At 49.0% G+C, this 14,571-nt stretch overlaps 1 protein-coding gene across 1 annotated transcript; it reads right to left on the bottom strand.

Annotated features, from left to right (window-relative positions):
- LOC149366067 (membrane metallo-endopeptidase-like 1) lies at positions 1-8,922 on the bottom strand. The gene is made up of 8 exons (XM_089548192.1): positions 8,904-8,922; positions 5,846-5,897; positions 4,507-4,574; positions 3,634-3,764; positions 2,896-2,961; positions 2,095-2,199; positions 1,905-1,981; positions 1-100 (listed from the first exon to the last, which is right to left on the bottom strand). The coding sequence occupies exons 1-8, from the start codon at positions 8,905-8,907 to the stop codon at positions 1-3; spliced, it is 603 nt and encodes a 200-aa protein (XP_089404318.1). The 5' UTR covers positions 8,908-8,922.
- Between the last annotated feature and the right edge of the window lie 5,649 nt (positions 8,923-14,571).

Here is a 14,571-nt window from a genome sequence, read left to right as displayed (position 1 = left end):
TCACCAAAGAATGCACCGTTGTGTCGCGTTCATCTTAGAATCAGCAGAGCAGTTGAATATGGTGCTGAAGGCTTGCATGTTAGACATCGGCACGTTGACTCTGAAGAAAAAAAAAGATATTAGATTTCCTTCAAGGGATTTGTGGCGTAATTGTATTGCGTTGTATTTAGTTTATTAGACCTGTTTATGTTTGCACATTCTCTCTGAATAAGCACTCATTAATCGACCCCTCATCTGTCTGACCTTGGGCTCACTCTGTTTTCCTTACGTCATCGCACTGAATGTGGAAAGTCCGTTAATTAACCCTTAGTGATTTAAGCCACTTTGCAACTGTTTAAAATTTTCTAACCATCACTATTAAGAAGCTATCATCAACTGAACAATACACCGCTCGGTCCTCATACTGACTTGTTCAAATCCAGTTTTTTTCCCATGTGCTATACACGTTTAGAACTTCATTTCAAATCAACTCATGTTCTGGCTTTGAAATAATTTTTGGATTCTGAGATCTGGTGCCGACCTCCTTTTACTGCGCTCTAGTAGTACATTTTTGGGGAATGTTTGAACTTATTTCTGCACAATTATCTCACCTCCCCCTGCTCGCTATCATCAGAGATATAGTGGCCATGAACAAAAAATAAATGACGGAAAAAATGCTCCAGAAGCAAGCAGAGAAGGAAGGCTTATGGCTTATATAGGGTTTTATGTCCCAAAGCGAGCCAGGCTCTGAGGGACGCCGTAGTGAAGGGCTCCAGAAATTTCGACCACTTGGTGTTCATGAACGTGCACTGACATCGATTTATAAATGGGAGCACAGAAAGCAGTATTTAACGTCTTCGCCGGCCACGGAAGCCGTTTGAACAGCGTATGAAGCTATAAAAATTAAATTTCCACTAGAGAGGAATCTCAGCTCTTCATTTTACCGCGGGAACTCAATCTACACGTTGCAAGCATACTTAGAAACATCGAATTATTGTCCTGTGCGACCAATTTCCTTAAGTTAAATCGAATTAAAAGTCCCATCTCCCGCCTTTTTTCTAACTCACCGCTGATGGTAGGCGGAGTCAACCAACCATTCAGCCAGTCCCGTGGCGGCTTACCGTTCTCGTCGGCAAGAGTCCACGCGTGTTTTTATTTCCGTGGGCCTAATTTGTAGCAATGTGTCCTCTAACTGGGCTTATTTATTCACGGAAACCTAATAAACAAAATTAAAGTGAAAGCGAAGCCGCCACGTGACTGCCTGAAAGGAACTCCGCGCTAGATTACTCCACCTACCCTCAACGGAGAGTTCAAAAAAAAAAGAAGAGGTGGTGGCCAAGACGGTTAATCTTATTTAAATCACAGAAATCGGCCGCACAAGACAATAATTCGGAGTTTCTAAGAGTGCTCGGAACGTGTATATCGAATTCCCGCGATAAAAATACGAGTTTCGATTCCTCTATAGTGCACCTTTCACTGGGCTTGCAAGTGGAACGGTCTTCAAACAGCTCACATTTTTAGCAGAATCTGCTTTCTACTAAAAATAACGGGATTAAGAAAGACAGGTTTGGTTTATGATGTTTAACGTTCCAAAGGGCTCGCCCCATTGACGCATCGAACTGGCTTCAGTGATGTCACTGAACTTTGTCCCAGAATACGAGATACAGCTCACTCCGTAAAACGCCCTAGGAGTTATATAATAGGGACTAGAAGCCAGTCTAGCTTGTCGCAGCTCCTTCTTCAGATGCGCTCCGCCTACATTCGCTAGAAATGAAAAGTGATTGATGGCGATGTCGATTGAGGAGTGATAAATCGGTGAGAGCTGTTAGTATAGGCTGCTCAACATGGAAATGAATGCAAAAGGTTTCAGATAATTTGATGTCCCACACACCGCGTTAATTTGAAGCGGCGCAGCCGGTTCTTACCTGTACTCGGCAGGGCTGTGTGTGTCGTCCTCGATCAGCTGCCTGAGATACTCTGGCCGGGCGTTACTGCACCATACCTGCGCACATAGCCAAGCCCATAATTCGTGCATATCTTCGAACCAACAAACAGATGACGTAATGATGCGAAAGGGCACTGCTCGGAAAAGTGACGGAACAAGAATGCATGTACCATCGCGTTTGAGAGGAAGAACAGCTTTTCTCCGGACATGTGCTCCAGGCCAGGTAAGCGAGTGTCATTGTTTTCACATTCGCCTTCCAGTAGTCTGTTGTACGCCTGCAAAATGAGATAAATGTTTTATGTGAAAAAGCTTTGTACATGTCCAGCTGACTGCAGGCAATCACTGGCAAGGGAACACAGACACGCACACACGCGCGCATGAACAATAGGATTCGAGATATAACAGCCCTATAAACCAACGAAAGCATAGGAGAATGTTTACATATGGGCAATTAATAGCTTAAATATTTATTATCCGAAAGATGAGTGACTGAAACGCTGAAAACCAACCACGTGCTGCCGGAGGGATACTAACCCTCGACGTCCGAATTTCACGTACGTGGTCTGGAGCATGCTGGAGTATTTTCTACTTCCCGCAACCACTAACGCCACATACAGAGATACTATGGCCGCGTTTCGATTTAGGCGAAATGCAGAACGCTCCCGTGTGCTGTGCGATGTCAGTGCACTTAAAGATCCCCACGTATTCGAAATTATTCAGGAGACCTCCACTACAGCCCCTCTTTCTCTTTTTCTTCTTTCACTCCCACGTTCCTCCCTTTGTTTACGGCGCGGTTCGTATGTCCACCGAGATACGTAAGACAGTTACTGCGTCATTTCCTTTCTTCAGAAACCAATTTCAATTATCGCATAAGAACAGAAATTAAGATGGTCGGCAGCATTGTATACCAGTCGAATGGATCTTTTTTTTTCATTTACACTTATAATGTGGGACGTCATAGTGAAACTTACCTCGAAGGCCATTCGAAGGCCGCCGTTGTCTGCTATATTTTCGCCAAGTGTGTTTAGGCCATTAAGCTGCATGGGGTGAGAAAAAAAAATGGATCCCTTACGTCTTCTGGGCATTGAATGGAACAACCTACGCAAGCAAAGAGTTGCGGAAAGGGCGCGGCTACTTAAAATCCTACCATTTAATGCAGTCTGGTTGGACATAAGGTGGCTTCATGCATAACAAACGTGAAAGTGAGAGAATCAGCCTGAGGTAATTATTCCACCACATCTGGGCCAGACAATAAAGAGTTTAAACCTACAGTCTAAGCTTGTACTGTAAAATGTTGTAGCACCAATCATGCTGAGAGAAAAACAATTTATGGAGTTATGCTCTTACACAATGAAAAGAAGCTTGAACGCATATGCGCTTAGTGGACGCACACATCCCGTGTTTACTTGTGTACAGATATCAGATATCGGAAGTTACAGAAAGCGGTAGTGGCGTGCTTTGTTATTGTCTAGTTTAGAGCCCTTATTTCTTTAGGTTAGTTGTTTGTAACGCGATACCAAAACGAGAGGCATGGGTTCGCGTGCAGCCGCGTGTGCTTCGTTTCTGAGTCCTGTCCTTTGCGCAGTTTATGTTGGCGAATGTCGTATACCACCTAGTCCCCACCGCACTCTTCTGCATGCCTCCCTTCAGAATGCATGTGCAGTGTAGGTCATGAACGTGCAGGGACAGCAAACGTTGCGAACGCTCACCGACATGTTGGCCGCTTGATCAGTGATGTTTCCGTACTGGTCTTCGAAGCACTCAGTTTTTTCCTCAAAATGGGTGCGCGTAGAGTCTGTCCACCACTCTTTAAGTGCACCCTCAGCGTTGAACTGGCTTCCTTCAGGGACGGGCGGCAAATAAGCATAAGTAGCAGCTCTTGACGTTAACGAAGCTCGAATGATCATGATTGAGATTACTTCGAATACATAGTGAACATCTTTGCTTTGTGTTTCGCTTAAAATCACGTGTCAGGTTTAGGTAAGACCCTTGATTAGACACCTTTTGAATACCATGTACCGTGTTACCATTACTGTTACCAAAGTACCGGGATGCCGCCCACCGCCATAGAGCACGCGCTGATTGGTCCGAATGCTGCAGGCACGCGCGCAGCTGCCGGGTACCTGGCGCCATCTGGCGCCATCAAGGCGATTTGCGCATATGCATTGGCTGCGCGCGGGCTCCGGTACTCTGGTACCGGTAACGGTAACACGATATACGATATGCTAAATGTGTCTATTAACAGCTTTAGTATGAAAAAGTGCGTGTTAAAAGCACTGAATCCGCGTAGGCACAGTATGAGATGGCTACAGTAAACGTGATTGCAGAAGGCTTCTTATGTTTTTATATCAAACGTCATGATATGCCTCGGAGATTCACTGAATGGCATCTAGACAAATTTAATTAGACGACAGGCATAACTGAGGATAATGTGCACCATTGCTAATAAATGGAGAGCTGCTTTTCTTTTTGCTTCCAGTTCCAATCGACAATCCATTGATATGGCTTACTTCACGACGACTTTTCATCAAATAAGATAAGTACGTAAGAAAGTTCTCAGTGGACTTTCTCATACGACTCACCCGTGTCGTCAAAGCCGTGTGTCATTTCGTGGCCAACAATCATGCCGATGGCTCCAAAGTTGAGTGACCTGTGGGTGAAATTAGGGTACCCTTCATATAAGCATCACCATTTACTGACATCTATCTTAAGACCACCTAGTCCATGATTTTGAAAGTGTTTCACTGCGAAAGCATTACACGGCTTATCGGCAACGAAACACGGCGTCGGCGTTGACCAGCAGTAGTGGTCTCCAAAATCTTAGATGACGTCACTGCGGTATCATAGAAGAACAAAATTTCATCCAAATGTGCTCGAATTGAACCCAGAACTGAGAGGCTGCGAAGCGAGCACCCAACCCTTTGATACGGAAGCCGCGTTGCTTCTTGGTGAACAAAGGGGAAACTAGTATATGCGTTGCCTTACGACAGTATGCTAGTGAGTACTTCTGGCATTAGAAAGGGGGATAAAAACTGTTGCTCAACAGAAGTTGATGCGACACAGAAATCTGTGTAGCGCTGCAGAGATTTCTGTCGTGTGAACAGAACCTGCGGCTGCCACAACACAACGTTCTGTAGAGGCTACACAAGCTCTGTAGTGACGACAAAAGGCATAAGGCATGGTACAGGCAACAGAACGTTCTGTTGAGGTCACACAAGCTCTGTAGTGACGACGAACGACAGAAGACACACTACAGACAACAGAACGTTCTGTGCGACTACAGAAACTTTGTAGTGACGGCAGAAGACAGAAGACGCGCTACAGGTTGGTATGTTGCGACAACAGAACTTTCTACCGCGCCACAAAAATGAAGCAGTTCTGTTCCACCAAATGAAACGACGAGCGCAGCAAAATGCAACCATGAGCGTTTGCTTCATGCGCATACTTGTAAATTGTGTCAGCTAAAATGAATCAATATTCTGAATTGAAATGAGGTGAATGAATAGTTAAAAGCTATGTAATGTAGCGGCTAGTATTTTTTCGTTCCGCCAAGCTCCATCTTTGATAACTAATCGGCAATAATTAAAATTGTAAATATAGCTTTAAACAATAGGAAAGTCGTTCAGCGCCACGAGAATGGTGCACATGTACACGATGAGGTAGCCTTAACGTATACCTAAAGTCTCTGGAGAAAAATTGTTTTTCTTCTGGCAGCCTTGCACTTGTTGAACACACTACTGAGCTGAAATTTACAGTTGCCAATTCCAAATGAGCACATTTTGTTATCATGCAATCGTTGCCACAGTCACTGCGCTGTTGAGGGTGATAAATCTGGATTTGAGCAGAATAGCGGGACCTTTTCTTAGAGAGCGTAAGCTGAGTCTAAAGGTAGTTAACACTTGAAAGAATCCTGTGTCTCACCGCGGCAGTCCGTGCTGGTAGAAGACGCCTTGGAGAATTCCTGAAGGGTACACTGCAAGGTGAATGGTGCAAATGTCTTATTATTGCGAAAGCAATATTGCTAACACTTTTCTGCCGTCGGCGGAGGTCGTTCCTTCACTGTCACGTGACACAACCACGTGACAGAGTGACGTCACGACCAGAGGAGAGCAGGGTAAGCAGGGGCCCCAATTCGTCTCTTCGGCCGTAGTCGTTCCTTCGCTCGGCGCGGCGGCTACCACGTAACGGCCTCCTCGGCCCGCCGCGTGAGGGCGCTCGTTAGGAGAGGATACACGGGGCGCCGCAGGTGCGCTCCGCTTAGTCAAGTCTGAGGAGCTGTACAAGGCGTCGCTGGAGCGACGTGCTGCACGCAAACGCCGGCGCCGTTCCGAGGAGACAGAGGAAGAAAGAGAAAGGCAAGAGCGGTTGGCTAAGCAACGCGCCTATGCCGTAGAATGGCGAGCCCAGCGGCGTTCTACAAGTTCTCTTTCTTTCAGTCGCAACAACAAGGCATCCTGCCGAACGGCTGGCGGCGTTCCTCCCTTCCTTTACGGTGCGGTTAGGGTGTCCACCGAGATGACAGAGAATTACTGCGCCATTTCCTTTCCTCAAAAAGCCGGTAGCCACACGTGACCTGTAGACGGCGCACTGCGTTCCTTCAGTTGGAGGCGCTGCGCGCTTTCGCAACTTACCAGGCTTAACCAAAGCTAAGCCCCCGCCAATTTTTTCTCTGGTTCATTGTGGGCCGTTTGTCTGCCTTTCCTTCCAGTATGCAGCAGCTGATCTTGGCTCTTATATGAAGGGCAAAAAACACAAGGACATCTAATCCCATTATATGTTGGCAATGCGGCAGTATTAGAAGCCGTTGATGCCTTTGAAGGAAGTGATTAGTGGGGTTTGGGAGGACAAGGCTGCTCTTCCATGCCTGATGTCATCAGACCGGAGATTTCCCATTGGCTGTAGGGAAGTGACGTCACTTACAGGTAAAAGCATCAGCAGCTGCTAATGCTATCGTATTGCTAACGCAGAAAGAAATTAGATGACACTGTGAATTTTTTAATCGAATGTTTGTAATCGAACGAGGGGAGGACGTGAAGAGCTGCTGAGGTTACGATCAGTAAATTTAATGTAAATCCTATAGGCCGCCGCGGTGGCTCAGTGGCTATGGTGCTCGGCTGCTGGCCCGAAAGACGCGGGTTCGATCCCGGCCGCGGCGGTTGAATTTCTTTGGAGGAGAAATTCGAGGCCCGTGTACTGTGCGATGTTAGTGCACGTTAAAGAACCCCAGGCGGTCGAAATTTCCGGAGCCCTCCACTACGGCGTCTCTCATAGCCTTAGTCGCTTTGGGACGTTAAACCCGATAAACCAACCTAATGTAAATCCTTTCTCAGTAACCCCGCTGCGAATTTTCAAGATGCTGAGATGGCACGACCCGATGGCACGACCCACTGGCCGTCGTTTTCTCAAGGATGAGTACGGCGGATGAGGGGAGCGTTCTTTGAAGAGCATCGGATCCATCCCCCCAAAAAAATTGGGTTTACGGATGGAAATTTTTTTTTTACTTATATATACCGGAGCCACTAGAGAGGCTATTACAGAAGTGGGATAGAATGCAAGAAAACAAAAATATAAGGAAGAATACAAAAAGTAAAGAAAGCAATCATACAACATTAGGAACAGGCATGCAAGAATTCTTTCAATGATAATGAACGGATGTTACCTGCTATGAAATTCCAAACTATATTGGTATGAGGGATAAACCTGTAGTTAAAGAAGTTAGTGCGGGCACAAAACGGGGAATGCTCAGGACTTGGCGGTTCTGTGTACATGAAGGATTTGAAAATTTCAGGTAATTATCTGGCGAAGAAAAATGAAGTGAATTGTACATAAATTTGAGGCATTAATCACGCAGTAACTGTATCAATTCTTGGTGGACACGTCAACCGCATCGCGAGAGAAATGTGGAAGGCGGAGCGAAAAACGGTGCAATAGATATGAAGTACTGAGAGTCTTTTGGAAAAGAATAATGGTGCAAGGGCTTACTTTTAGGAAACCGATTTCGTGCCTACGGGCAGCATTTCAGTCGGGGCTAGAAATAAATCAGCGAGTTGCTGACAGATTAACATTAGGTGCCCACGATCAGGCCACTAATGAGGCAGTGGACGTGAGATATGCATCCTTAGAAGCACGGGAAGTTCAGAGTAAACTATTGTAGAAGGAATGGCTGAGGAAACTGGACGATAACAGGTGGGCAACTGAGGTATTTAAATACCTGCTTAGAAAGAGCGTTTACTCACAGTGGTGGAAAAGGAATAAGAAACTAAACAGTAACTACGAAGGAAACCAGGGCGGAGGTATAGAGAGCTTTAAATGGCAGGTAAAAAACAGAGAGGGACCGAACTGGATCAACCGAATGGAAAGAAAGCACGCTCTAGTTCTCCATAGAAAATGGAAAAGCCAAATCAAGAAGGAATCTTTGAATGACAACTCAATAGGCAGAGCCCTATACTTTTAAGCGAGATCAGGGCGTCTTGGAACGCGACGCTTCAAGAATAAGTTTGACTAAGAACAGGACGCATATGCAGGGAGTGGTAAATCCGTAGAAACAACTGAACATATGTATTTTTAGTATCTATCCATATTTCGATACAGGCACAGCCGCTGTCCCTGAGATCGAAGGCTTTAGGGTCAGAGAATGTAATTTGACATAATCTGTGGTAGACGTCAGCACAAAGCGATCGGAAGATTGTTGGCTCAAAAGCATGCAGGGAGGTGACGTAAAGATACCAGTTCAAGATTAAAACTGGCAAAACTTAGAAAGCACTAAAATTTGCATGCAGGAAAGATGGCAAATTTATAGAAAATACCGTTAAACTTGATAGGTTGGTGAGAGAAAGATATATATAAAAAACATAAATATCAAACATGGTGGCACAATTCCCCATCCCCTTTCAAAGGGGACGTTCCCAATATCTATACATGCTTGAAAATGCAAGCAGGTATCCTGCAGGTGTCGCTATAAAACCTTACGCGTTCTTACCCATTTCGTTGTTAGTTGGGTTGTAAAAGGCGTTCACGACAGCAGGTCCGACGATCCAACTGCGGTGAGAAAGAAAAGCAAGCATTTCGGAATGCAAAAAAAAACAGCAAAAAAAGAGACGCCAAAAGAAGAAGTGTGCGCGGCGTCACTTTACACGTGTTATTCAGTGCACTATCGGGGACGGAAGTGCCCAGAGCGCACACCGCCCGCTGAAATAGGGGGCCTACATGTACCGCCTGTCGCTGAGTCTTCGGTGTCTGTGATGTGTCGCTGCGACATCCGGTGGCTCGACACTGTACTATCCAAACTGCACCTGGTGCGCTCATCTGTGTGTGTCCGAATTGTTCACAAGGAGCAGTACTGCGCCAGCCCGCAGCGGCGCGCTGCTAAACATAATGATCTCTTGCGGCGCTGTTATCGCTAGCGATATCGGACACACGCGGAAGCCGCCTTGCCATTCTACAGGGTTATCATTGCTCTATGATTTACAAACAAAGCCTCTTTGTTAATTTTCGCTAAGTGCGTGGTTGTTTACTCTTGCGAAATTCAAGGGAGGAACCGTTTTCTGTCTGGGATGTTTTTGGCGAGGTCTTACAGAACAGCGGCTCACACCTTGAGAAACAAAAATAAAGGTTTGTGTGGTAAAAAAATGGCGCCATAATTCTCTCACATCTCGGTGGACACGCGAACCGCGCCGTAAGGGAACGGAGGAAGGTTGGAGTGAAAGAAGAAAGAGAGAAAGAAGAGCCGTAGTGGAGGGATCTTGAATCATTTCGACCACCTGGGTATCTAGCGTGCAGTGACATCGTACCGCACACGGTCGTTTTTTTTTGCATTTCGCCTCCATCAAAACGCGGCCACCGCGGCCGGGTTCGAACCCGAGTGCCCTAACCACTGAACCACCCTGAGGCACACTGATTTTTAGACTCGTCCTGTGGGTGGCTTCGCGCTCTAGGTGCAAGGAAATCAAACAAGAAGCCTCGAGACCAGCACGCGAGCGAAATGGAAACGCTACGCACAGTCATGATCGCAGAGTGTCGGCCCACCAGGCGGCGCCCGGATGGAATTCACCCAGTGCTTGTGCGTCCCGGATACTTCTGCCCCCGACAACCCGGCACTTAACACTGTGCCAATCAAAGATTAGATTAATTGACAAGGCGTCACGTTAAGCAAAAAGTTTTGATTATTGTTTTAATTCACTGCTCTTGGGTGACCAGATGTGTTTTCTGTGTGAGCAGACTAAGGAATCTTGTGCGAGAAGGAGAATAAATACTTACTCGTCCTTGTCGTACGGCAGTCGCAGCTTGAGCATTTCCCGCGTCCATTTGTTATTCCCTATCCACGCCAGAATTTGCGCGAAAGAACAATTTTGATCAAGCTGGGGCACCTGCAGAACGAAGAAGTCTGTTGTTATGCACAGTCAGGAAAATACGTGTTAGTTCTGCATATTGGAGTCTTGCAATTAAAACATAATCAAGAAGGTGCAAAGGAACGACGCCCGAAAAAAGATGATGGAAATCAAAGCATCTTGCATAATACACGATCACAGAATGAAGCATTGGAATACTGATGAAACGGGGATTATCATTTGAATTGGGGGCTTATGGCATAAAACAAGCTGAAGCGACGTTCTGTGGTTTATTTTGAGTTTCTTTGCATCACTGTGACACTCTCTAAACATTCGTCATCACCCTGGTGATCATCCGCAACTCCACGAACAAACCCAAGAAACCATATTTGCCTCACACAGTCACAATCAGTTCTGCCTGCCGGAGGGGGTTGGAGGGCGGCTCAGCACTTCGAAGAGCAACCCCCGCAGCTTTGCCACGCGGTGACGATGTCCTGGCGCTGGGTTTTTAGTCCCCGTACCTTGCCGACCCGTGGAGCGCAACACCAGGGCTCACATACATCAGCCGCTAGCCAGCTCACCTATCCGAGGGCGACTCTATCCATTTTTTTTTTCTCGGGACACGCGCCGAGCGTTCAGCAGGTGCGCATCGGCTCTGCCGATTCTCGGCTGGAGCCCCGGATTTTTTCCACCCAGGGCCAACAACACCTGCACCACCGTGCTCCGGAAGTCACAGGGGATCGGCGGATATCTTTTTTTCCGAGGTGAGATCCCCTTTTACAAATCCTGGCAAAGCGAAGTTTCGACCACGCTGGACGGCGCCGCTAGGCCTGACAGCGGCGCCGACGCCCGGCGCGGCGGAGCCCCTGCTCTGCGATAATATGGCCTTCCAACAAGACACCAGCCAGGGATATGACCCGGAGGCGATGGCGTGGACCACCGTTCATCCCCAGAACCTGGGTGAGACAACAGCAGCAAGCTTCAAGAGCGCCGCGCTCGCTGCCGCGGTAGCTCGCCAAGCGCAGGGCCGTGCCCTAAAAGCGGCGTCCGTCGACGCGGCCACCCCTGCCGCTCCCGCCGCTGGCGCCAGCTGCGACAACTCCGCTCAACGCACAGCGGGCCGGCCTCTTACGACCTGGAGGCCGCAGCCATTACCAAAACCGACACCCGAAGACTTCGTGGTAGTCCTCAAGCCGCGAACTCGAGTATCATTGCAAGAGGTATTCGAGGAGAACGGATACGGGCGGGCGTTCATAGCCTACCTCGGACCGGACTGCTCGCAATTTTTCACAATTCTTCCGGTACGCGACCAAAATTTAATTCTAATTTACACTTCAAAAGCTGAAATTGCAGATAAAATTATCGGGGACTTCGAGATAAATCTGCAAAATAAGAAAATTCAACTTACAGGCCACCTAAGGCAAGATGGTGGTAACGTCTGTTACGGCGTGGTAACAGTACGAAATACAGACACAGCGGAATCCCTCCGCTCAAGTCTCGAGTGGCGCCATGGCGAGATTCTGGAGATACGCAAATTCGGCAAGTCAAACAAGGCGCGAATAACATTTTCCGGAAAGCTGAAGCCGCGCTACGTACATTACGAGTGCGTGCTCATCCAAGTCCGTGAATGCCAGCGCACCATCCCGGGCTGCGGTCACTGCGGTGTTGTCGGTCACCGTATGGACGCCTGCCCCGGCCCAAGACCGGACAAATGTGGTGTGTGCGGCCAAGAAGCCGAGTTCGTTGAGGGGGTGCGGGTCTCTCACGAGTGCGTTCCAAAATGCTCTCTGTGCGGCGGAGCCCATACCACGGGGGCCCGCGGGTGCGTTGCAAAGTATCGAACCCCCCAGCCCCTGCGCCCGGAGCAGGGACCGACGCACAAGAAGGGCCGCCGTAAACGCCGGAAACGGCGGCCCCGCCAAGCCAAGGACAAGGGAGCCAACAAGCCCCCGAGCAAGCCAGGCGGTCCGTCTACCGGCAAGCCAGGCGGTACATCTACCGGCAAGCCAGGCGTTCCATCTACCGGCAAGCCAGGCGGTCCATCTCCCGGAAAGCCAGGCGGTCCATCTACCGACAAGCCGGAGTTGCCTAAGGCAGTACCACCGCCACCCCAAGCCGACGTGGAGAAACGAACGAGCACCCCCCCACCAGGTTCTTCGCGGACATGGGCGCAAGCCGTCATCCAGGGATCCCAGGTGAGCAGCAAGGGCAGGGCAGCCCCTCCTCATACCCCCTTTCCAAACCGCCGTCAAAAACGGCCGAGCAATCCCAAATTTCCGCCCTCAAAGAGGAAATCGCTAACCTACAGAAGCGTCTTGCCCTCACTGAGGCGCGCCAAAATTTTCCAACCCAGAGGCCCACTCCCCCCGCGGTGGAGGAGATGGATAGCGACACACCGCCTAACGCGCAGACTGCAACCGCGCAGTCTGCGCTTGAGGCGAGGGTTAGCGCACTGGAGGCCCAGATGAACTCCGCATTCTCCGCCTTAGAAATGCAAATCGCAACCACCATCAAGGCGGCTCTACACAAAATTCCTACCATTATAGCCGCACATATGACGAAACAAACTCTAACTACCAGGCGCTCCGGCCAACTCAAGCGTATAAGGAGCCCCAATATTAAGGCTGGTAGACCAAAAGTCGCACATGAGGAACAGGAGCCCGCCCTCAACCTGCCCAGCGTGACGCAACCTGCTGTCATTGGGGCACCCGGCTCAGAGGCGGGCCCCTTCCTAGTAAGCATAAATTCTAATCATAATCATGGCGGACATTCATAAACCGCGATGGTACTCACGCAGCAATTCGGCCCCTGTCCAAATTTTACAGTGGAACTGCAGAGGTTTCAAGGCCCGTACTAAGCGGGCCGACCTACGGCTTTTCATAACAACGTTCCCCAGTCCTCCTGCTGTAGTGGCCCTCCAAGAGCCGGGGGACGCAGCCACCCTCACAAATTACTCAGTGTATCAGCAGGAGGCGCAGAGCTGCCTCTGCGTACATAAAAATTATACGGCCTCCCCTGTGGACCTGGATTACAAGGCGATTTTCTCGTATGCGATGGTGACGATCCTTCCGCTACGCAAACAGGACCCCCCATTACACGTACTCAACGTTTACAGCTCTCCCAAACTTCCAAACGTCACATTTGCAGACTTATTCAGTCGGGCGTTAAAGGTGGCGAACAGGGACCCCCTCATAATCGTTGGGGACTTTAATGCCCCCAGCCCCATATGGGGATACATACGTGAAGAAAAACGAGGACGCAAGCTGGCGGAACTTGCGTCAACGTTGGGCCTTACTCTTCACACGGACCCTGCACAACCCACTCGCATTGGGAACTCCGTGGCACGCGACACGTGCCCAGATCTCACCTTTAACAAAAATATTAGATATGCAGAATGGCACAACACCGAGGAAACCCTGGGTAGCGACCACTGCATTCTTGCGACCACAATCCGCACCAAACCCCTTACAAGACCTCACACTAAAGCAACCCTTCCAGACTGGACCAAATTCAGATCCAACTACACTAACCCTACCCCTATAGCGGATCAAGGTTACACTACCTGGCCACAACACCTCATCTGCCAACTCAAAGATACCGAACACCTCGTTCAGCTCTCAGAGGCGAACCCGGCGGTGGACAACCACCTCCTTCACCTCTGGGAGGCCCGGCACAGCTTCGTCCGCCGATGGCGCCGGCAGAAGTACAATCGGCAACTCAAAATCCGCATCGCGGAACTCACCCAACAAGCGGCAGAGTATGCGGCCCAACTCGCCGACTCGAACTAGGTAGACCGATGCAACACCGCTGCTCGGCAAATGTCGAGCCGGAGCACGTGGCGCCTTTTCCGCGCCCTCATTGATCCGACCCAAACCCGCACCGAAACACAAAAACATCTTCAACGAGCAATTCACACCTTCAACGGAGACACAGCCAAACTGGCTGACGCGCTCCGCGACAAATATCTGTACACAGACCAGGATTCGCGTGGTTCGGCGTACTCTTATGCAGGTTCTCAGAAAGCAGAGATGGATCGAACGTTCCAGCTTCACGACCTTAAAGCGGCCCTGGCCAAAATGAAACGAGGGACAGCCCCGGGCAGGGACAAGGTAACTGTGAAACTTCTCGCTAACCGACCCGAACCGGCCTACGAGCGGCTGCTCGAATACTTCAATGCCATCTGGACGGGAGGTACGCCTCTCCCAGTGGATTGGAAGACGGCTCTCGTCACATTCATACCCAAACCAGGAAAACCTCTCAACACTGACAACCTCCGGCCCATATCTCTCACTTCTTGTGTGGGGAAGTTGATTGAGACCA

The sequence above is a fragment of the Amblyomma mixtum genome, chromosome 1 (genome assembly GCF_055824585.1).
Source record: "Amblyomma mixtum isolate Tamu chromosome 1, ASM5582458v1, whole genome shotgun sequence".
Lineage (NCBI taxonomy): Eukaryota > Metazoa > Arthropoda > Arachnida > Ixodida > Ixodidae > Amblyomma > Amblyomma mixtum.
This window is presented reverse-complemented; position numbering and strand designations above follow the sequence as displayed.